The sequence below is a fragment of the Ambystoma mexicanum genome, chromosome 8, assembly GCF_040938575.1.
Source record: "Ambystoma mexicanum isolate Mex_15411 chromosome 8, UKY_AmexF1_1, whole genome shotgun sequence".
Lineage (NCBI taxonomy): Eukaryota > Metazoa > Chordata > Amphibia > Caudata > Ambystomatidae > Ambystoma > Ambystoma mexicanum.
Window position 1 is genome coordinate 1,690,134,029 of NC_090929.1, and position 24,713 is coordinate 1,690,158,741.

At 44.6% G+C, this 24,713-nt stretch overlaps 1 protein-coding gene across 1 annotated transcript in view; it reads right to left on the reverse strand.

Moving 5' to 3' along the window:
* LOC138473331 (salivary glue protein Sgs-3-like) overlaps positions 1-24,713 on the reverse strand; it is a 283,493-nt gene that overhangs the window by 23,805 nt on the left and 234,975 nt on the right. The window contains exons 14-15 of the mRNA XM_069611998.1: positions 13,445-13,474; positions 12,747-12,776 (exon numbers count right to left, since the gene is read on the reverse strand). Coding sequence (XP_069468099.1) covers positions 12,747-12,776; positions 13,445-13,474 — 60 coding nt within the window. The remainder of the gene's footprint in view (positions 1-12,746; positions 12,777-13,444; positions 13,475-24,713) is intronic.

Below are 24,713 nucleotides of genomic sequence, written 5' to 3' on the forward strand. Positions count from 1 at the left end.
GACCCTTTAAACGTGGCAGCCAGTCGAAGAAACTCACTAGAACCACAAAGAACTAGTTCCCAACGCCCAGCATCAAGTTCGCTCTGGGTGGATTCTCCACCAAAAGGGAGACATCGTCACAGCCTAGATCAAAACCAAGGGGCGACGCCATCAAAGAAAACTGACATGTTATCGATAATGTCGGATGTAACAATAGCACTAGCTCCCTTCATGAAATTGTACGAAGGGATTAGCAACGCCCTAAAGGATCATACATCGATTCAGGCTACAATGTCCGGCAAGACAACTTTTCTGGAAGCCTATATTATGGTCCAAGAAAACAAGGGAAAGACTCAATCAAAGTCACAAGAGCGACTATTTAAACAAACGTCGGCAGCACAGTACCTTCGGCCCAATTTGGTGGCTACAAAAGAAACTGAGAGTTAACTTAACCCAGACTTCTAAAGAGAAACTACCTTCAAGGCCCGAGAAGCTCCCCTCAGTGACAGCAGACAAGCCCACTAACCCAAAGATACTGGAACCAGTCTTCATTTCAAATCGCCCCCGAAAGGTCCCACACAAAGGCCCAAGAGAAGCGGTAAATGGATCCAAGCCAAAACAACAGAAAGGAGTACGAGAAGTATCGACTCCACCGCGGATAATTTCAGCAGAGTCTCATTCACCGAAAACAATTGAAGACTTCCTGGAGAGGGACGAGTTGATGAACATAAGTGTGCACTCGGACGAATCCCAGTCCCCAGTACAGAGGGCAATAAACGACCAACGACCACGGAAAGTACAAGAAAGGTCGACCGACAGCCTGACTCGGGGCAACGAAAGAAATGAGGAAAAAACTAACGGCCCACGTGAAACAACAACGAATGAATCAAAAAGGAGGTGGCCAAGTAAAGCCTTGCTAGGACGGACAGGGTACGACACAGGACTCAAAGGGGTACGTTAGATTACGAACTCAGGAAAGCCTCATACTCCCCGGAACAAAAGGCAGTTAACAAGAAAAGGCCATCGAAAGACCAAGAAAGTCAGATCAACAACCTGACCAGGAATAACCAAAGGAATCAAGTAAACAGAAATAACTCACGGGACCCTGAAGAGTGTGAACTAAAGGAGAGTCGGTCCAGTGCGAACACTTCAAACAATCAAGTGGAACGCATTAGGTCGCAGAAGGATCCAAGAGATTCCGATCCGGGACAACATGGGAGGGAAAATTCAAAAAATCGCCAGAGAGCTCCGACAAACTTTCTTTGCAGTACCATGATCACATTAAAAGAAGAAAAACTCTCAGAGAGGTACCCAACGATCAGAACGCACATAACGCAAATTACACTCACTATATCACAAAAAAGCAATCTATAACAAAATAACAAAGAAAAAAGATTTAGCCAGATGGATTCTAAAGTTGGAGCAAATAGAGGGAAACAACGACGACATCATCTTAAATCGAAATTCGGTCTTAGCCCTTTTTAGTTATATTCCGAACCTTCAGTGAATAAGAACAGAGGGCCTACTTATTGTGGACCCCAGCCACAGGAACCTGAAAGCAATAGCTCATTTATACATAAGTTCATCGACAGTACAGCGACAGCTAAGAAATGAAATTAGAAGCTTGTTGAAAATGGGCTATGATCTGACCGAATCAACCATAAAAACGAATGGGCCATCCTCAGTGAGTGGCATAGCGCAAACTCCTCAACCCTACCCTTCCATGGACAACTGGCACGGTAATGACAGAGGAGAGAAGAGACAAAGGAACCATGTCAGACAAACCGAAATAAGTAGAGTCCCAGAATCGTTAACAGAACACTGTAAAACTAATATCTCAAGATCCCGATCAAACGGAAGGCGCAGTTGGGCTAAACCAGCTTGCGACAACAACAGGCAGGCCTCGGAAGAACACAACAACAGGGCATCCTCCACGAGCCAGAGAGACTTGGTTGACTGAAGCTCCGACGCTAGAAGGCTACAAAATATTTTTATCGCCAGCAAAAAAGGGCCCTATGGGTCGTCCTTCATCAGGAATCGTGACCGCTATACGTCATGGCTGTGGAATTTCATCAGCGAAAGTCTTAATCTGCAACCAAGCTCTACTGATGATCAAGGCAAACTGGTTACATCTAGAAAAAGCCAATGACAAGGACACAAAGACAGCGATTGTTGTCATAAATATTTATTGGAATCCAGCAACAAGTGAAACAAACTAATTTCTGGACATGGTTGAAAACGCCATAGACGAAGCTACAGCGGTACATCTAATTCCACATGTGCTCAGATGCGGTGTCCTTAATTCTACTTGCAAAAAGAAAGCCGGAACTTTGTTGCCTGCTAAAAAGGTTTCGGCGGTGGATACAAGAGGAACAGCTTGGTCTAATTTAATGACATCACGTGAGCTCCTTAATATGGATGAGGTGCTACAAAAGGCAAAAACCATGCCTACGTGGGAGCGAAAGTCATCAGTAGCAACTATCGACTACATCTTTGCAACACGCAGGCTGGCACAAACAATAACCACATTTGAGGTGATTCGTTCAGACGCTAGTGACCACAACTTATTATGTGTTTCTTGGCCAACAAAGCTAGGTATATCAACAAGACCCATTATGCACCTGTAGCCAAACAACCAGGGATCCAGACTAAAAATGTCAGTTGAATCAATAAGTGATGTGAAGTCTAAATACCTGGCCCAAAACCATTCAGAAAATGCAAGACAGACTGACTATTTACCGCTCCTCTCGATTTACAAAAAGCAGCAGACCAAACCCAACCGAGGAGGTACTCGAAAACATGCATAAGACATAGCCTTGGTGGAAAAAAGAAAAGAACTAAGGAAAATAAAAAGAGAAGCAAAAACCTTGGGTCCTGTGAAGACAAACCCGCTTGTCAAAGAAGCCCTGCAGAGGTACAAATCATGGCTCAGAAACCACCGAATGACGCTATATCAAAATGATGCAGAAACAATCCAAAGAGCCATAAGCAGGAATAAAAGCAGAGAATTTTGGTCCCTCTTGAATTCAGTTACTCAGTCAGAAGAAGTTTCGATCCTAAACAACATAGGTGAATCTACCTGGCTAATCTTCTTCAGTGCGTTGTTTCAGTGCCCAGCGACCACTTTTTATTTGAAACAATTTGCAACTGAGGTTGAGTGGGTTTGCCTTGACAACATAGCCGAGATCGTCCGGACGATTAAGTCCCTTAAGAACTCCAGGGCCCCTGGGCCCGATGGAATTACAAACATGGACCTAAAGGCACACCCGGAAGAATGGGCAGATCGTCCAAGCAAAATATTTCACAGATGTGCAGAGCTAAAATCGATCCCACCATCATGGAAAACGGCCAATGTAGTTCCGCTCTACAAAAAAGGAAACAAGAGCGATCCAGCCAACTATAGGCCAATCGCCTTATTAGACTGCATTGGTAAGGTTTTCGGAACTATGCTTCTAAACAACTTCAAGGTCTGGGCTAAAGGGGCACCGTGCGAGGACTTCCTGCAAACAGGGTTTAAGAAAAACACAGGAACAGCAGCCAACATCTTGAAGCTAAACATCTTAAAAAACAAAGTCCTTGAGGGGGGCCCGCGAATACTAATTGTCTTTGTGGACCTTACACAAGCATTCAACCGTGTAGACAGGTCACTGCTCTGGAACAAACTAGAGAGATGGAACTGTCCCGCCTCAATACTGGCACCTATCAGAGCCTTATACTCAGGCACTAACATACGGGTGCGACTGGACCAACAAGGCTCACTATCATCATAAATCTTCACCTATAGAGGAGTTAAGCAGGGGTGCCTGTTGGCACCGGCACTGTTTTTGGCATTTATAGGAGACATCAAAGACACAGAGATAGAGGTATGTTGTTTTCCTCCCAAGATGGGTAGAACTCCCATCAATAGACTCTTATAGGCCGACGATCTGATTCTCCTCGACTATACATCAATAGGTTTGCAACACCAGCTCAGCAGCCTTCAGAATTACATCTCAACAAACAACTTGGAGATCAACAAAGACAAAACTAAATTTATGATTCTGTCGAAAGGCATGAAAAGGAAGGAAAACATCACACTGAGCCTGGATGGGAAAGCAATTGAAAAAGTATGCAAGTTTAAATACCTTGGAGTAACACTGGACAATACAAAAAACGAGCAAGCAATGCAGAAGTTCCTGAACGTAAAAACAGGAAAACTAGCGGCACAAGGATGCGCCATCGATATAAAATTTAGCCGATTCTCATTGATCCCTGTCTTAAACTTCTATAAGATGAAAGAAGTGCCATCATTGACCTACGGGGCCAAGGTGATGCCAAACATCCCGAAGACACTGTGGCCTAGATTGGAGGCCAAATTCTGGAGATAGGTGTTGGGCCTGCCAAACAGCACTGTGATCGCCTGTATCAGGAAAGAACTAAGCCTCCTATCACTTGCGGCTACTGTTAAATGCAATACCCTGATGCAGTTCCGGAAATGCCATCTCTCGGAATGACCCTCAACTTACAACCTTTATCTTACAAGAAATTTCGGGAGCAAGATGTAAGATGCTGAACCAGTGGACAAAACAAAACCTGGAAACTCTGCAAGAGGTGGGGATGGACGAAGAAACTCTTAAAACAAATCTGGTCAAAGTTCTGAATAAGATCAAGGAGCTTGATTGGATTGTGACAGGTGAACTAGCTGCAGCAAACAAATTAATGCGTCATCTACTGCAAAATAGGAAACTGAACGAGACTCAACCATTCTTAAAGCAGTTTCCATCAAAACAGGCAAGCAACCTACTACTGAGAGCAAGGTTCAACTTATTACACACAAATGAAATCCTGACTTTTCGAGGGCAAGCGACCGTCATAGGATGCAGATTTTGCGACTCACCAGACTTGGTGGAGTCGATCCGTCATCTCCTTCTTTCTTGTTCAGGTACTTCAACTATGAGAGCTTACTACATGAAACATCTATTTTCAGTCTTTGTATTAAGGGACGAAGACCTATGTTGGTCTTGCATGATGATGGGAGACAAAACCTCATGGCTGGTAGCCACCTACAAACTTTTGCAACACATAGAAAAGTCTCTCCTTCTAATAAATCAGGGTCCACAGCCAACACACCCGAGTGCCTGAACTGTGTTTGATTTTCTTCAGAACTTTGTCTGAACTCTTCACACTTTTCGCAAACCTTTTCTTCTTCCTATTCTAAGATATGGAAAGACCTTTAGAGAACAGTTGATTTGTAACTTCTTTTGTAAAAATCAAATTTGATCAATACACAAAATAAAATAAAAAGATTTTAAAAAAATAACTAATAGTTGTTAAAGCATAGTAAATATCTACCCTTCGAGTGCTGATGTATTTTTTAATAAAGATTTCTAAATGTATTGATGGAGCTGTTGTGTCTGAGCTAGTAAATAGACACTCTTGCTTTCTCACATTCACATGCTTTCACCTTTTACCAGAAGAGAGGTGCTAAGTGTTGCATCTTCCTTGTTAAATTGCTGTTATTTATGTTTGTCTGGCGCTCCCTTCGGTGTGCGAGTGATTGGAATGTTTGGATTGGAATAGAGTAGAATGGAGCAGGCGTGCGTGAGGAGACTGGGGCGGTTGAGGAGTTGGAAGGTGGATGCGGAGGGTGCGCTGGGTCATGAATAAAGACTCCTCAAATCATACTGAGCCTCACCTGGTTAATGTGGGGATACTACAGTGGCAACGAGCAGGGCCCAGCAAGAACCCATGTGCAAAGCGAGAGCAAAAGCAGCTCTGGATGGAAAAAGCTTCCTCTGTGCAGATCCACTAATTACTAATCGGTAGATACTCGGTGTATCCATAAGTAAGTAAAGCAGCAGCAGCGTTTACAAAAGGGAGAAGATTCATAAGTTGAAAGCATTAAAAAGTTGTGCGCGCGTGCGCTGGCAACGGAAGAGTAAGGAGAAAGTTGTATTGAGCATGTATTAGATGAAAGGACCTAAACGCATCAAATAACGTGATGCCATCTTGGAGTTTCAACATAAGTCAGGCAATGATCTTCATAGGTCAAGTTCTTCCTCCTCACAGTACATTAAAAAAATAAATATTTTTGTTTCCTTTTTTTTGTTCTCATTTGCTTCTAACGTGGCCCATAGAAAACGCAAGGGATATCAGTACATACACCAGCAAGTGTTTTGCCAAACCCAGGGCAACCAAGTGTAGTGTGGCCAGAATGAAGGGAGTACTGGAAGAATTACATAAAAACTGTGGAGCAAGATGGATTATCACCACAAAAGAAAATGTTGCTGCTGTTACAACCATTGAGCCTTGAAGGACAGAGGAAGTATAGAGAGTTGCCCGAGTTATCAGGAGATGAAGCAAGTGGTATAGATGTGTATGAGAGAGTATTAAGGAAAGTGGACAACTACTATGCTCCAGAAGTGAATGTAGCAATTAACAGATAACATTTTCATACAAGGGTATAAAAGGAAGAAGAGTCAATTGAGTAATGTGTGTTAGCTCTAAGAAAATGTGCTCAGACGTGCGGATTCGGCACAGGTATCACAGTGGACGAGCTAATTAGAGATCAAATAATAATACACACCACAGATTCATTGATACAAGACAGGTTGAGGATGGTGGGTAATCCCACATTGCCGGAAGCTATAGCCATAGCTAAAAGAGGAGAACATACACAACTATGCTCAAAAGAGATGAAGAATAAAAAGTTGGAGACAGTCCAAGCTCAGAGTGTTGGACAAAGCATAATCAAGCCTGCACAAGAAACAGGAGAGCACGCCTCCGTAAGTGTAGTCAAAAGTAAAAGAGAAAAGGAAGACATGGTTAGTAGTTCGTGAACCACCTGGAAAAGAATTGAACTGTCCACGATGTGATATAATATTGGAGAATTCGAAGCCCTGAGTAATGGTGGACTGTTGCTCACCGTACACCATAAAAACGAACAGCACATGGGAAAGATTGTTGAAGGAAGGACTGAAAGCAAAGATGTTTTCACCAGATGTCAAAAATCCTGGATGATTTGAAGGGTTGAAAATCCATATCATATAAGAGCATCGTCCAATTCAGAGATCGCCAAGCAAAAGTCAAGATTTATGTGTTGAAAAAGGACGTGAATGTGCTTGGTTGGAGGGATCAAGCAGCGTTGCGAATAAGATTACATCCGTGTGAAAAGGAACCAGTGTTGTTGGTAAAAAGCAGCAATACTGAAGTAAAGAGGAATGTAAAATAATACTCCAGTGATGTATTTCAAGAGTGATTGGGGTTATTAAAGACTTATGCTCACAGGAAAGTGATGAAGCAAGGAGCAAGACCTGTAACACACAACAAGACTAGACCTATAATTTTCGCTTTGGTGGATAAAGTCGAACAAAAATTGAACAGACTCTAAAGAGAGAATTGAGTCTTCTCAATGGATAAGCCCAATTGTAGTATCAGTGAAAAAGAACGGCAAATTGAGGATTTGTGTGGACATGAGAGATGTGAATAAAAACATTGTAGTGGACGTATATGCCCTGCCCATCATCTCGGAAATGTGGAATTGTGTCGAGGGAGCAGATACATTTACTACTTTAGACTTATCAAATGCATATCATCAAATTAGCCTTACTGAAGACTGTAGAGACCTCACTGCGTTCATCACGTCATTTGGGTTGTACTGGCACAAAAGGATGCCATTTGGTCTAGTCTCTGCGGCCGCAGTGTTCTAAAGGGTCATGACCCAAGTACTTAAAGGGGTTAAAGGCACATTGGTTTACCAAGATGATATCATTGTGTTTGGAAGAGGGGAATGTGAACATGATGAGAGGTTACAGAATGTTTTGTCCAGATTGAGCGAAAAGGGATTGAAAGTAGAGCGAATCAAATGTACATTTAAAAATGCAGAAGTTGAATATTTGGGACATATGGCTAGTGGAAAAGGGTATAGGCCTAAAGTAGAGGACATGAAGGTTATCAAAGGGGCACCGGATGCCAAGATTAAAGAAGATATCGGATCATTTTTAGGTCTTTGTGAGTACTATAACATGTTTGTACAGACTTTTGCCAGCATAACAGAACCCATGAGAAGGTTACTTAAAAAGGACATCATGTTCGAATGGGATACTGAGTGTGAGAAGTCAGCAGAGTGCATTAGGAAAAGCATGTGTGAATCGATTGAGTTAGGTGGATTCATCTTTGGTAGGCAAACCAAATTGATGGTGGATGCCAGTGGATTTGGTTTAGGGGCAGTTCTTTTGCAAATTTCTGAAAGTGGATGTGAGAAGGTCATATGTCATCCGTCGATGAGTAATAACAGAGATAGAGAGAAGGTATTCTGTCATTGAGAGAGAAATGCTAGCTTGTGTATGGGCAGTGAATTATTTTAGAAAGTATATTTGGGGAGGCAAGTTTGTGGTTTGTACTGATCATAAACCATTGGTGGAAGTTTTGTCAGTGCAAGGAATGTGTAGGGCATCCCCCAGGATAGCTAACTTGAGTTTAAAACTACAGGATTATCATTTTGAAGTGAGATATGTTCTGGAGAAAAAAATCAGGTAGCTGATTTTCTTTCGAGATTGCCGTTGGACATGGAGGAGGTAGAACAGAGGGAAGAAGTGGAAGGTGTAGCTGTGGTTGTGGAAGTCACCTCGAGAGAGAAATGGGTTCAGGAAATCCAAGGAGATGAAGTGTTATGTAAACTCATTGAATATACCAGAAATGGTTGGCCTGATAAAAGACTAGTAGATGAAGATTGTCTTCAATTTCGGGAAGTTATGGATGAATGTTCCTTAGAAGATGATTTATTGTTGAGGGGAGATAAATTGATACCGCCCCAGAGTCTGCGAGAAAGATTGATAGAGAAAGCCCATCTAGGACATCCGGGTTCCTCAGGCACTAAACAAAATGTTTGCTCCATGTATTGATGGCCTTGAGTTGACCTCGTGGTGGTAAGGTTTTTGAGGTGTTGTTGGCCAGGCCAAAATTGTGATAAGAGTTGCAAGGTGTTGAAAACAGCACCTATTAAGACGCATAAGCTTGAACAGCCATGGGAGCAGATTGGTATTGAAATTGTAAGTCCTCCTTATGATAATTATGCAGTGAAAGGAAGTTCTTGATTGTCATGGTGGATTATTGGTCTAGGTGGATGGAAATTAAATTGGTAAATAGAATAGACACTCATAAGATTAATAGATTCATGCAGCAGGTGTTCAGAAGAGAGGGATATCCTAAGGTGATAATCAGTGATAATGGCATGCAGTTCGTTCAAGAGCAGAGAGATGACTGAATTTGCCAGACTGGTGGGTATTAAATGGAGGTTTTCTGCCAATTATCATCCCCAAACCAATGGATTGGCGGAGAGGTGTAACAGGATAATTGTGGAGACTTTTCAACAAGCTTTGAGGAACAATATGCAAGTGGAAAGGGCCTTGGAAGAGAAATTGTGGAGTTGCAGAACATCAGTTAGAGGTGGTTCTGGTAATTCACCGTTCGAGTTGATGAAAGGTAGAGTACCAATTACAGTATTGAATCTGGTGTGGGTGAATCATAGGAGGTTGAAGATTGATAACAATAAGAGTGTGGGTCACAAGGAGACCAGTATCATGAAAGTTGTAATGGGTGATTTCGTGAGAATAAGGAAGGGGAGGATGGTGAGAAAGTCGAAGTACTCCAAGCTGGTCAGAGTCAAAGAAGTATTCAAAAATGCAGTCATGGTCCTGGATGGTTATATATGAAATTTGGATCGAATAAGTAAGTGGAGATGGCAAGGAGAGACTGTGAGAGCTGAGGAAAGAGAGGAATGCTATTGAGTTATTTGAAGAAGAAGGTGAAAGACTAGGAAGTTTGAGAAGAGGAGAGCGGTAATGTGTTCAAGGGAATGGAAGTGGATAATGTGAATGAAAGGATGGGTATATTTAAGGGCAGGATTAGGAAACTTCCAGCATGGTCAAAGGATTATGTCATGAACTGAAAAACATTCAAATGGAAGACCCGTCATGAATTTATGATAATTTAGTTGAAATATTCTAGTTTGTTTTTAGATTTGTTTTTTGTGGTTGTTGTAAATAGGTTGTTGGTTCTTATTGTTGTCATGTTGTAAAGGAGGGGGTGTTGTATCTTTCTTGTTAAATTGCTGTTACTTTTGTTTGTCTGGCGCTCCATTCGGTGTGCGGGTGATTGGAATGTTTGGATTGGAATGGAGTAGAATGGGGAGGGCGTGAGTGGGGAAACTGGGGGCGGTTGAAGAGTTGGAAGGTAGATGCGGAGGGAGCGCTGGGTCGTGAATAAATACAGACTCCTCAAATCATATTGAGCCTCACCTGGTTAATGCAGGGATACTACACCTGGTTAATGCAGGGATACTACACTTAGCCAGTGCATACGTTATTGCTAAAAGCTGGTGATGACAGCCTGTTCAAGTGATTGACTTCAACAAGGTCCTCACTATCTTGAAACAGTCTCTATAGTAACTACCCCTGGGTCCACGAGCAGTAGAAAGGGTACAACGCTAAACACCAATCAAAGTAAACTGCATTCATTATGCCCCCAGTGAATACTGTGAAACCCCTTATGCCCTCTCCATTGCAGGGCTAGCCACAGACCTTCATCCTATGTATCCCAAAGAAGACCAGGACACAAACCAATATCAAAGTAAATTACACTATTCACTGAAAAAGCCCTTCCTTGTCTATATTCACCTTTTCACAGAAAAAAAGTCTGAGTGCTGGAAAACAACATCACATGTCAAAAATTTAGCCAACTGGGCAACTAACTCCATTTAATTTCACAGCCTCCTGCTTCATACCTAAAAACTTTGCATCTGTGTTATTCAAGTACGGCTTCTAAGACACTTGTGTTTTCTAGCTGACTAGTTTCAGCCAGACTTATTATTACTGGTTTCACCAGGGCACTGAAAGACTAAAGGGACTAAAGAAAAGGAAAATGGTCAAACTCACTGGACTAAGGCCTCTTTCGATGTGTCCATATTTGATATTGCCAAATCTGTTTCATTTGTCTTGAAGGTATGTATTCAATAGCACCTGGCAAAGTGATGATTCAGACATACAAACCACTGTGCCCTTGGATCCACTTCTAACTACTTCAGCTCATGTAGTGATCAGAACTTTACCCACTCATCATTTCACAGATCATGGCGTCCTGTTCCCACCAAGTTTGGCTTTAATGGGTACTCAAATTTAGCAAGCCATCAGTATTTCATAGGCAGGAGGGGGGAGGGAGGGCGAGGCAGTCACCACTTCATCCTCATTCCCCATGCTTCCATCTCTGCTGCAATCACATCTACGTTTACTTAGATTTAAATATTTCTCAGTTTGAAGCCCTGACATCATGTAAATCCCAACACTAAACAGTTAAATTCACTTTTGCTTGGCATGTGAATAGACTGAGTGCTAGTGCCTGGATATTTGCTCCACTTAGGCAAAAGAGGAGAGAAAACTTGAAAATGGCAGCCTTCCCTCCCCAGCCTCAGGCTTACCCTGGCTTATTGCATGCTGCCTCCCTCAGGTCTGTCAACAATGGGGGTAACCAACAAAGCAGTATGGGGGTCAGTAGATTGCTTTTGCACCTCGTCCTTCATGCCACACGCGGTCAGTATGTATGGCATAGCCACGAGAGATGACTCTGCGTACATACCAGACACATTCTAATACTGGTGCAGCTGGTTGCCCTGACTTCTGACTATTGGTCACAGCAGATCAGCAGTGCAACTGGAAACCACCCAGTAGGTCTCACTTTTATTCTCTTTATAGGATGGTTACAACAATCGGGGAACAAGGATATTGCTTTTAAGCCAGTGCAAGTGTGAAGGGGAACGGGCGAGCCAAGGCGAGTATGGGGAAATAGAACGGAGAGGAGGACAAGTGGACGATGGAGTGGAGGTCTAGCTGGGTGATAGGGAGCTGGTGTTCCAGGGGGTAAGGGGGCATCCTCCAGAGAAGCTGCCGAGTAAGGTAGCCGGGGGGACAGCATGGAGCGATGAGGTCTCTTTTCTGCAAGTCCTGTTGCACAAGAGTCTTGGTGTAAGAGGAGCTGAACATGGAATTCCTTTTGGAAAGGCAACACCAGATCACCCCATTCCAGTCCATGTAAGGAAAAGAGATGGCTGTAACACTCACTGGCTCCTTGAGCTTCTTATAGTCCCCCGGAATGACTGCGCCCGTGGTCAAGTCCGATGGATTCTGAGATTGGTTTTGGTCAAGGCAGAAGAAAGGCCATATCCCGGGATCCCATGTCTTTTCCCTCCTCAGCCTGTGTCCAGGCGGTAATGTCAGGCGTTTTGTTGTGTGGCAGCTGGCATTACCACAAGCCCCCACAGATTGCCCTGCTTTTTACACTGGTAGAATGTCAAGCTACTCCACCCGCATCCACATTAGAAGCAGGTGGAGATGAAGGCAGTTTTCCTGCAAGCAGACACGCAGGGCTGAGTTCCTGCTCCATCTAGAAAATCAGATGCAAAATGACACAGATGGTAAAAAACAGGCATGGAACTCAGCTCCGCCTTTCTATTCATCAGATAAAGAGAGTGTAAAAGGAACTCCCAGGAAGGATTAGTTGGGGTCAATAGCTTAGGAAGAGAGTCTTCCAGAAGAGAAGCTTCTGGGCGCTTCCAGACCACATCTGGAATGAAGGTGGAATTTTTCAGGAAGACACTGGGACTTGCACCCGCTGTCGCATGCAGACTAAGCCCTTGCCACCTGGCAAGCAGGTAGGTTTCAGAAGTGGCACTGTGTGTTCTGGGTACACACTAGCTTTGTTCTTTCTTTATCTGTACGCACAATAACTACACTTACCAGCTGGCTTGCGTGGTGTGGTGGGCGTAGCTGTTGGGGGTAAAAGAAAAACACTTAGCATCACTATTTATCTGATTCATCAAACTGAAAGAATAAGATGGACAAAAAATAGAATCACCAATTGATCAAAAATGGCAGATTAGAGGCAGAGCCTTATGCCAAGCTCTGCCAGGCCAGATATGGGGCCTCATTACAAGTTTGCCAGTCCGGACACAAGGGGGGGCGGTAAGCTCACCGGCACCCCTGTTTCCGGACCAGCAAACTACGTGTTTGCCTTCCGTGGCCGCTACGCCAGACAGGTCTGACCCTGCCGCGCTCAGCAGCCCTTGTAGGCAGACCCTTCATGGAAGCACCGGAACCATTAACCACTTTACCAGCGCTTCCGAATCCCCAATCCCATAGAGTAGCACCAAGAGGGTTACCGCCAGACCCATAATGAGGCTCCCATGTTAACTGCTGTTCTAGACAATATATTTGCCTCCAGTTTGTTTGCGATTGCCTCAGACATCCCCAGGGGGTATCTTTATTAGTGGTTTAGTCACCATGGGCTGGTTAGCTCTGTAGGCACACCTGAGCTTGTATTGCTTGGCACAAGGCTTGAGAGCTGATGGGTGGGAGACGATTAGTAAGCGCATTGACTGTCAAGAAGAAGTTGGACTCTTTAATGTAGAAATGAATTACGAGGAGACGTCACTTACTAGTTGGCTTTGGTGGTGGGGTGGCTGTACCTGGTAGGGTAAAAAAAGAAACATGTAACAGTTACAACTCTTAAATGCATTAATTAAAATGTAATAATAATTACGTCAAACAATGCCATCACTTTGTTCATGTATGGGCGAGGAGCAAAGATGGTGAGCTGCTTGCATTACCTTCACAGCATGTCATATCACAATCTAGACTTAGACCCAGCTGCAGCTTGGAAACTGCCTTCATCCAGGCCAGAGAGGATGCTCTTCAAATCATGGATAAAGCTGACCACGGTCTCTTGGTCCTCCTTGACCTCTCTGCCGTAATTCACAGGGTTAACCACATCGCAGTGACAGGCCTGCTGACAGAACGGTATTCGCAGACACAGTCCTTAACTGGTTAACCCTTCTACCTCTCAGTTAGATGCTAACCGGTCCAGATGGCTAACGTCAAATCTGACTGTTTCCCAGGTACATATGGAGTATCACATGGATTAATACTCTGCCCAGTGATCATCATTCTCTTTATGGAACCACCTGGCTCACACCACAATGACCCAAATATCTCACTTCACCAATACACAGACAATAGTCATTTATACCAATCTGAATTGTACTCAAGACATTTCACTTCTCACGAAATGCCTTGCTTCCATCCAAGCCTGGATGACAAGCTCCTACCTGAAACTCAGTCCTACTGAAAAAAGGGATTAGCCCTGGTAGGCCATCATCTAAACAGGAGGGCATCCAAGGGTGGCTGAATGGCACACACCTGGATGGAACCACACCTCAGTGGCCCCCATGGTCCAAATTAGCAGGGTTCATTATTGATAACTATCTCTCCTTCCCACAACATATCAGCAAAACCATCTGGTATCAACTAGCACCCGTCTGCAAGATAACACCCTTCCTTTCAGAGCTACTATCAACGCAATGGTAATCTTACACCCCGATGGAGGGAACAGCCTCTGTGCCAGCCTACTGGCCAGACACTTTTCCCCTGTTCATGCCATTCAACCTGCTGCTGTAGGTCTCAAAATGCGAACTAAGACAAGTGAGCACATCGCCCCATCCTAAGAGAATGACGCTGACTACCTATCCCAGCTGGCTACTCTTCAAAACTACCACATATAATGCAACTGCTGCCCGAACACCTGCCTACCTCGTCAGAACTCCTGGATTCAGGGGGGCCATGCCCCTCTATGAGCCCGACCTTTTCAAGGCTTAAGATTAAACTGGCATGCCAAGAGATAACCAGGAAGCAGGTCTTCTCTTGCTATGCCCCAGCCTGCTGGAACACTTTCCCAGTCACGATCGGGACTGTGCCGGCATTTTAGGTATAACCCAAGACTCTGCTCTTCAGGACATATCGAGGGGCCACTTGGGGCTGCTACTCCTATGCATACATTACTCCTCTATCATGGGAAATACTAGTAAAGTGTAAGCTACCCTGTAACTGACCTTCTCCAACATCAAATAAAGTGCACAGCACTGTGTTTCTCTATATCTATCTTAGTTAAAGCGTGCACATTGTTCCTTGGGAGGCAGAGAGGATGCTTTGGGTTGCACAGCCCCTTAATGTATCCTAGTGTGAGGAGACAGGGGCAGCGTACAGGTGCCAGGCTTTTTTGTGGTCACTAATAATAGCATAATAGCATAATTGACCTAAAAACATTTGACCTAAAAAATGTGATCGAATTTTCTTGATCTTTCTTTGGGTCAAATTTAATTTACAGGGTAAGATTGAGGAGAAGGCTCGGGAAGTGCAAGAAGGCCAACCTAGGATACACAATGGACAGTGGTATCCTAGTATTGAGTGGAAGGAGGGGACATTCAAGGACCCCCCCTTATTCCCATGCTTCCTAGATGGGCCCAGTCGTGGCTGCTTCGAGTCCAGGGCACCGGACTTGGAGCATTCATGCAGGAACACCTCAGGGAACTATCACCCCTTTCGTACAGATACATTCATGGCCGCTGCCATATCCCCATCTATACCTTTGTATAGAAAAATCAGGACTCCATTTTTTAACATACAGACTCCATCTTACAAACAAGCAAGAGTGCCATCCAGATTTCACCCCAGCCTGCAACCGTCTCTGCTAAGCTCACAGCCATTGCAGCCCGTCACTGCCACCTCCTCTCTGCCATCCACACAACTGCCTGGTTCCCATGAGAAGGCTGACAGCAGAAATGCAAAAATATCCACACTGTATCACTTGCCGTCCAAACTCCCTCCATTTGACTCAGAGGAAGCGCAGGGGGAGAGAGCGAAGGTCAGGGCCATCTGTCTGCGTAAACCTGCCTTACACACCTCAGACCTGAGCCATAGAAACCTAATCTCCGTGTACTCGAGAGCAGAGTCAACAACAGAAGAGACCCTTAAATCAGTAAATGTGTTTTCCCTTCCGACTTGTATGTGCAAAAGGAGGCCCTCTCATTGTGTGAAGAGTTCATATAAACCCGCTGACACCTTAAGCCAGTTGATGGGCAAAGCAGTGTAAATACATATGCGTGTGTTATCAGAAGTTCTTATGCTATTATGTTATAGTGATGGTAGAGTGTATGCTGACATATAACACTGAAATACATACACGATTAATTGTACTCACATAACAAGTAAACAGACCTTAGATCCATGCAAGCTCGCACAATGCTACTTCACCGTTGATAATGTAGAATGTAATTGCCTGCATATCGTTAGACAATGCCATGTGAACCGTCCGTCATACTTAGCTATTCATGTCGTGTGATTAAGTGTCAGGTGTCCCTCTCTCACCACCCCCTGTCTTAGTGTTATGATATTGCTCAAATTGTATGAAGAGTGAACGATGCTATATGTGTATTTCTCCCAAATAAGGGTAAAATGCATATGAGGTGGTAACCCATTACGTGTAAATATAAAAGACTCCAGCCATCATGCTGCGTGAGACTAACAGCTATGAAAGGGGGGGGGGGCTAAGCCCATCCCTAAACACCCCAGGCCAAATACTGAATTATGTTGTTTAGACACCTAGTCATTGAAACCCCTCCAAGGAAGGACAAGTCTAAGATGAAAAGTATTTCTTGTAACCCAGTCACAGCAACCATATACTCCAGCCTCCCCTTGTCAATATCAAACAAATACCCCAAACCCAGTATTCAAAAATGTTAGGACATGAAAATGATATCCTTGATAGCAACATATAATTGATGTTCAGTAATGGAGAATCGTGCCTTGTTTTTACATGTGCAACCTACTGGCCTTGCTGCCGGACGAAATGATTAAGCGAATGAATGGATGGGAATGTGTGGCAACAGGGCAAATGTGATAGAAACAGGATATTGATGTATCAACCATTAATATGTGGGACAGATGAGCCCAGCCAAACTTTTGACCCCACACATCACATCACAATGTCAACACACCACGCGCCCATGGAACAATCAGCCATCACCGACCATATAGCACCCATAGGGGCCCGCTCTTAGCAACCAATCGTAATCATTCATGTGCCCCTAGGCCTTCCCACAGATGATGACGATGTTTTTGTATATAACTGAATTGTAACATGTTTCCTGCACTGACAAAGTAGTGATGCCAACGAAATTGTTAGAAGTAGCCTTTAAGCAGTTGCACTTCCCAGCAAACACAACGCGAAACAACACATCATTGCAGATATCCAGGAAAACTTGTTTGCCCCCGGATTACAAGTGCATGTCACAAAGCTAATAGTAGAATACATTACGTGTCAGACATATAACTCTGGAATGACACTACAAACACTCAGAGGAACACTACCAAAACCTGAAGGGCCCTTTAGAGAACTACACATAGGCTACGCCGACATGGGAGAGCCGTGTAATGGAGCCGGATACCTGATCGTTGTGTGCCCATTTTCCCGATGGGTGGAAGCAGGACCCTGCGCCCACCCAGATGCACGATGTGCAGCCCGGTTCCTAGTGAGGGAGGTGTTCCCTCACTGGGCATTTGTGACATCATCCGTTCCGACAACGGAACACATTTTGTGAATGGCATGTTCAAACACATTACAGCAATGTTAGGTATAACACACAAGCTCTGCACGATTTATCATCCGCAATCGAACAGCATTGTGGAAAAAATGAACAGACTACTTAAGAGCAGGCTGTCTAAATTGTGCCATACCCTCAAAAAGAACTGGGTGTATTGCTTACCCCTAGTGCTTTTTGAAATGAAGAACCAACCCAGCAAGGACCACCACCCTTCACTGCACGAAATCGTGCCAGGTAGGAGAATGCACACAGCACACTCCCCCCTGCGCAGACAGTTAGATGCTCACCAAACTGCCATGGTTTTAGGTGAAGAGTTTCATGAATGTCTCAGAAACTTGACGAAAGCTGCACGCGCAATAGCAAAACAAATAGAACCCGCCTCTACACACGATACACCAACAGACACAGCAGTGCACACAGCAGAAAGCACAGATTGCCAGCTGATGACAGGTGACATGGTATATGTGAGAAGTTTTGTGAGGAGGTGGAATGGCCAAAGTTCCATGGTCCTTATAAAGTAATCTTCTGTACACCCACAGCTGTCAAAGTGGAAGGGTTGCGCTATTGGGTGCATTTGACAGATGTGCGGAGGGCCCGGGGAGACATAGAGGATAAGAACGCTCAAGAAAGTGTAGGAGAGGGTAGCACGCAAACGTAATATTTGGGGTGGGGTAAGAAACTGATATCCCACTGACAGTACAGGGAAAACTCAGGGATGGTAAGAGATACAAATATTAGTGCAAATACAGTAAGAATCTTTGATGATGAAACCCGAGAAGAAGAGTAATGAAATTAATCCTATTTTGTGGTATACAAGTATGGTGTACAATGACAATGTATGAATAACACTTTTTCCCCCTTTAGCAGTGAAGCGTGGTATAAGCATCGCATGCACCTACCTCCCTTTCCCCTCCCCGGACGTACGATATGGGAGGAGGAACGGACAAACATAGCTGAGACCACGAATATAGAGATTATACATTATAATGACAAGAAAAGTTACATGTGAAATAATGATGCTAAAAAACTCAAATTTGTACATTTATGGGTATGAATAACAAACACATTACTATGCATGATTAACAAGTGCTTGTGTCTCATTTATTAGGAAACTCACCAGGCATGGACAAGCCTCCGACGACAACAAGTAATAGTGTAGATAGGGGTAGACGGAGGAGAGAGCTGTAGCCTAGCCATTTGTATGAATGTGTGTTGTTTTTGTGTGCCGTCACGTTCTTTTCAGTATTATTTGGCTTGTTTTTATATTGGGCCATAGTGTACGCCGGCCAGGGGGGTGCAGGCACGGAGACAATAAGGGAAGGGACACACCTGATTTGGGATGGGGCAAGGTTGATATGGGGTCATTGGTCACCAGAACATGAGCAGAACTATACAATCGGTACCACTAAAGCGCATAACACAACGCCATCCCAAAAGGTGAATGATTCTCATTTTAACGTACATATAATAAACGATAAAACACTGTCAGAACTAACGTGTGCAGAACCATCCATATCCATATCCCACCACTGTGGCGATAGAAGAAATAAACAGACACCCTGACCCGACTACTAGAGGAGGGGATAATGAAGAGGGGATACGGTTAAGGAGTGATGACAACTTTCACACTGTTGTAAAAAGGAAAGAAGGGTGGGGGCAGAGGAGAAGACATTAAAAAGGAAACGGAGGGAAGCAGGAAGAGACAGGTGGGAAGCAGAATACTAATTTGACCTAGATACAGTTGATCACCCTCAACACCCCCATCAAGCAAACAAATGGTATGCCGACATGAGCCACACAGCCCAGCAAACGACTAACGAAAGCTGCTATGTCTGCTCCCTTATTCCCCACGCCTCAGGCACCCCCAAGGTGTTATTTCCAGAAGAAATACCAGTTGCAGAAGCCCAATGTCTTGTACATCTTACGCTGTGCCGAATCAAAAATACGTTTCAAGCACACACAGTCTCTTTTGAACTTTTACAGAATGAACACACATGCTAATTCCGGCCGCAAGGGCTAATTTGCATAACGGAACCTTTTTTTGTAATAAAAGGCACGTTGCACGCTGACAACAAGTGGCAGAAGGAAGAAGTACTGTGCAAAGCGGAAGCACTCCGAGGCCTCCCGAAGGACAAACTCTCATGGTTACAGAAAACATGCACTCTCACGTGGACTGAACATATAAGCAAACTCACGTGGGCCACCACCATCGAAAAGCCCTTCACGTTACAGAAACACATTTCTTATGAACTGTGCTTCCATTGAGAAGGAAAAAAGGGCTTGGGAAGAAATGAAAACTGCAGCAACTCGCTCATAATCCCTGACATGAAGAAAGGCACCGCAGCTTTGATGGACACATTATGGGTTTGCGGCAACATGGCTTACCTGCATCTCCCGCAGTCGTGGAAGGGAACATGCTCCCTGGCAAGACTGCAATCCGCACGAATGGTAATCCCAGAAAGCCACATCAACGGGAAAAGTAAACTAACAGCGAATACAGATGCATCTTCCCCAGCACCATTCGAAACAGCGCCCACAGACGTCCCAAACAAGGACAGGGAGTAAGGCACATACTGGAGGAGAAGAAGGTCGTCCAATTATATCTCCACCAAGTCATCTGAACTGTTGGCCCAGATCCTGGACAAATACAGACTATTCAGTTCAGTGGAAACGTTTTTTGCATCCCTTGTTCCCAGCATCCAGGCGAGAGCAAACGCCAAGTGGTTGCAGATAACCAGGTGGGAACTGATCCAGCTGGACAACGACACTGAAGAAGGGTTCAACGTCATCAAGGTGGAACTTCAGGCCTTGTGACTGATGACAATGCAGAATCGATACATGCTGGATCTATTGATGGCAATCGATGGTGGTGTTTGCCAAAAAATCGGGAGTGCATGTTGCACATTTGTACCTTCTGCAGACGCCGAGAACGGCTCCCTTTCACACGTAATAGCTGTGGTACACGACCTTGGTGAGTGGATGAAAAACGAAAGAGGAGCACAGCCCAGCGCCTGGTTCGACAATCTGTTCTCATGGGTTCCCTCGTGGCTTGGAATGACTGTAAAACTCCTCATGCCCCTCATCGTCTTCTTGCTCCTAATATTTTGTATGTGCCAATTAGGACTTTGATGCTATGCAAATGCAGTACCAAATGGTGCACTAATGATGGTGACAATGGGACAAGCAAATGGTGTGGCACTGATAAAACATGAGGCGGAAGTACTAACGGGTGACACCTCGAGCCCCAAATACAGAATGACGGCAATATATAACACAGGGCATATAGTCGATAGCCTATCCCACACAACTATAAAAGAACCCTGTGAGTTATGTTGGTACAAGGAAGTATGGGTAGACTTAGAAGGGGATGGAGGGTGTATGTATCTGATCTGCACCCCTGACGAGTATGCTAGACGGGAACACAGCTACCGAGCAGTATGCAGAACATGGATGAAAATAGAAGGGACACCTGCATGGGACGAAGCAGTGGCGGAGGAGGAAGAGCGTAAGAGGTTGGGACAGTTGCATTATTCATTACTTAAGTAACGAAAGGGTGGAAATGAGTGGAGGGGGGACATTCAAGACCCACCCCTTATTCCCATGCTTCCCAGGTGGGCCCAGTCGTGGCTGCTTCGAGTCCAGGGCCCCGGACTTGGAGCACTCATGGGGGAACACCTCAGGGAACCATCACCCCTTTCGTACAAATACATTCATGGCCGCTGCCATATCCCCATGTATACCATTGTATAGTAAAATCAGGACTCCATTTTTTAACATACAGACTCCATCTTACAAACAAGCGAGAGTGCCATCCAAATTTCACCCCAGCCTGAAACGGTCTCTGCAAAGCGTACAGCCAGCGCATCCCCCCCGCCACCTCCTCTCTGCCGTCCACACAACTGCCTGGTTCCCATGAGAAGGCTGACAGCAGAAACGCAACAATATCCACACTGTATCACTTGCCGTCTAAACTCCCTCCATTTGACTCAGAGGAAGCGCAGGAGGAGAGAGCGAAGGCCAGGGCCATCTGTCTCCATAAACCTGCCTTGCACCCCTCAGACCTGAGCCATAGAAACCTAATCTCTGTGTACCCCAGAGCAGAGTCAACAACGGAAGTGACCCTTAAATCAGTAAATGTGTTTTCCCTTCCGACTTGTATGTGCAAAAGGAGGCCCTCCCATTGTGTGAAGAGTTCATATAAACCCGCTGACACCTTAAGCCAGTTGATGGGCAAAGCAGTGTAAATACATATGCGTGTGTTATCAGAAGTTCTTATGCTATTATGTTATAGTGATGGTAGAGTGTATTCTGACATATAACACTGAAATACATACACGATTAATTGTACTCACATAACAAGTAAACAGACCTTAGATCCATGCAAGCTCGCACAATGCTACTTCACCGTTGATAATGTAGAATGTAATTGCCTGCATATCGTTAGACAATGCCATGTGAACCGTCCGTCATACTTAGCTATTCATGTTGTGTGATTAAGTGTCAGGTGTCCCTCTCTCACCACCCCCTGTCTTAGTGTTATGATATTGCTCAAATTGTATGAAGAGTGAACGATGCTATATGTGTATTTCTCCCAAATAAGGGTAAAATGCATATGAGGTGGTAACCCATTACGTGTAAATATAAAAGACTCCAGCCATCATGCTGCGTGAGACTAACAGCTATGAAAGGGGGGGGGGGCTAAGCCCATCCCTAAACACCCCAGGCCAAATACTGAATTATGTTGTTTAGACACCTAGTCATTGAAACCCCTCCAAAGAAGGACAAGTCTAAGATGAAAAGTATTTCTTGTAACCCAGTCACAGCAACCATATACCCCAGCCTCCCCTTGTCAATTTCAAACAAATACCCCAAACCCAGTATTCAAATATGTTTGGACATGAAAATGATGCCGGACAAAATGATCAAGCGAATGAATGGATGGGAATGTGTGGTAACAAGGGCAAATGTGATAGAAACAGGATATTGATGTATCAACCCACTGGATGTCGGACAGATGAGCCCAGCCGAACTTTTGACCCCAAGGGTCTTGGATCAAGACGGACACATGAGTATTAAGTGCGAGTGATATTAAAGGCACGGGTGGAAGTCAGATTAGGAAGGTTTGGAGTAAAAAGAACATAACTTGGGTAACACCGAGGGAGTGTACAGGTGAATCTAAGGGGGAGTGATAACAGGTTCTGGAGCCTGGGGTCTTTTCCTATCTTTTGTACTATTCTCCATCTATCGCATATGGTCATTAGGACAGAAATGAAGTAAAAGAGGACAAGAAGTTAAAAGGGATCCTCTCTCCGTGGGGAGTAGAAGGTGGCGCCACATAGTGCTATCTCGACTAGTACAGGATATACAGGTGTAAGAAATTAAAGTGGAAAGAAAAAGTAGTATTGAGGGGTCACTAGGCAGACCCGGGGCATTAAGTAGAAACACTTTTTCTGATCTTTATCTTACTTGTTTTCCTCTTTTCTCACTGACCATATAGCACCCATAGGTGCCCGCTCTTAGCAACCAGTCCTAATCTTTCATGTGCCCCCCTAGGCCTTCCCACAGATGATGACGATGTTCTTGTATATAACTGAATTGTAACATGTTTCCTGCAGTGCACTCTCGGCGTGAGCAGAGTAGATTCTCTTTGCCCTATTCTTTAGATTAAAAGCCTTTAATCATACTCTCACTTGGTCTTGGTCGTATTCCCTCCTGGTACCTTTATTCACTCTGTTGGTAATTCACTGACAGGCTTGTGGGGGCCTCTCACCTTCAGTATCCAATGAGTATCAATTTCCACACACGTTAGGTGTTTGCAACATTTGTTGATTTATTTTTCCTTTAGTAAATCACACACTGGTTGTCAATCTTGTGACCAATATATTCTTTGCTAAAACTTCATATGTGGTACATGAAGGAGATCACCGAGAGACCAAGAGACTACGCGGGCACTCACCCGAGAGTAAGAGGTGTCACCTTCTACTATTGCTGAACGTAAGAATTTAAATTCCAACCATCCGGGAACACGTTAACCCCACATTTGCCTTGAGAAAGACCTCAAAGGTTGAAACACGTGTCGGCACTAATGTAATAAAAGTATATCACATACTCTGTACCACATATGAAGTTTTAGCAAAGAATATGCTGGTCACAAGAGTGACAACTAATGTGTGAATTACTGAAGGAAAAATAAATCAACAAATGTTGCAAACACCTAACGTGTGTGGAAATTGATACTCATTGGATACTAAGGAACCACTGTCCAGCTCCTAATTTCAAGTTTTTGGATCTCAGTAACCCAGAACAAGCCTTGCAAACATTAGGACCTTAGGAGCTTGGTCCCTCTGAGATCTACCTGACAGGCGGCAGGCAACATAAAGAAGATAGCAACGCACACTCTAGCGCAAGACCCACAGTCCAAACAAGCTCTCAAACCGCTTTAACTAGGATACACAATGGTGGGGTCAGCACTCCCCACAAACAGGAGAAGGCTCAGGAAGTGCAAGAAGGCAAACCTATGATACACAATGGTGGGGTCAGCACTCCCCACAAACAGGAGAAGGCTCAGGAAGTGCAAGAAGGCAACCCTAAGATACACAATGGTGGGGTCAGCACGCCCCACAAACAGGAGAAGGCTTACGAATTGCAAGAAGGCAAACCTAGAATACACAATGGTGGGGTCAGCACACCCCACAAACAGGAGAAGCCTCAGGAAGTTCAAGAAGGCAAACCTAGGATACACAATGGTGGGTCCGCACACCGCACAAACAGGAGAAGCCTCAGGAAGTTCAAGAAGGCAAACCTGGGATACACAATGGTGGGTCCGCACACCCCACAAACAGGAGAAGGCTTATTAAGTGCAAAAAGCCAAACCTAGGATACACAATGGAGGGGTCAGCACTCCCCACAAACAGGAGGCTCAGGAAGTGCAAGAAGGCAAACCTAGGATACACAATGGAGGGGTCAGCACTCCCCCACAAACAGGAGAAGGCTCAGGAAGTGCAAGAAGGCAACCCTAAGATACACAATGGTGGGGTCAGCACGCCCCACAAACAGGAGAAGGCTTACGAATTGCAAGAAGGCAAAACCTAGGATACACAATGAAGGGGTCAGCACACCCCACAAACAGGAGAAGGCTTAGGAAGTGCAAGAAGGCAAACCTTGGAAACACAATTGTGGGGCCAGCACTCCCCACAAACAGGAGAAGGCTCAGGAAGTGCAAGAAGGCAAACCTACGATACACAATGGACGTGTCAGCACGCACCACAAA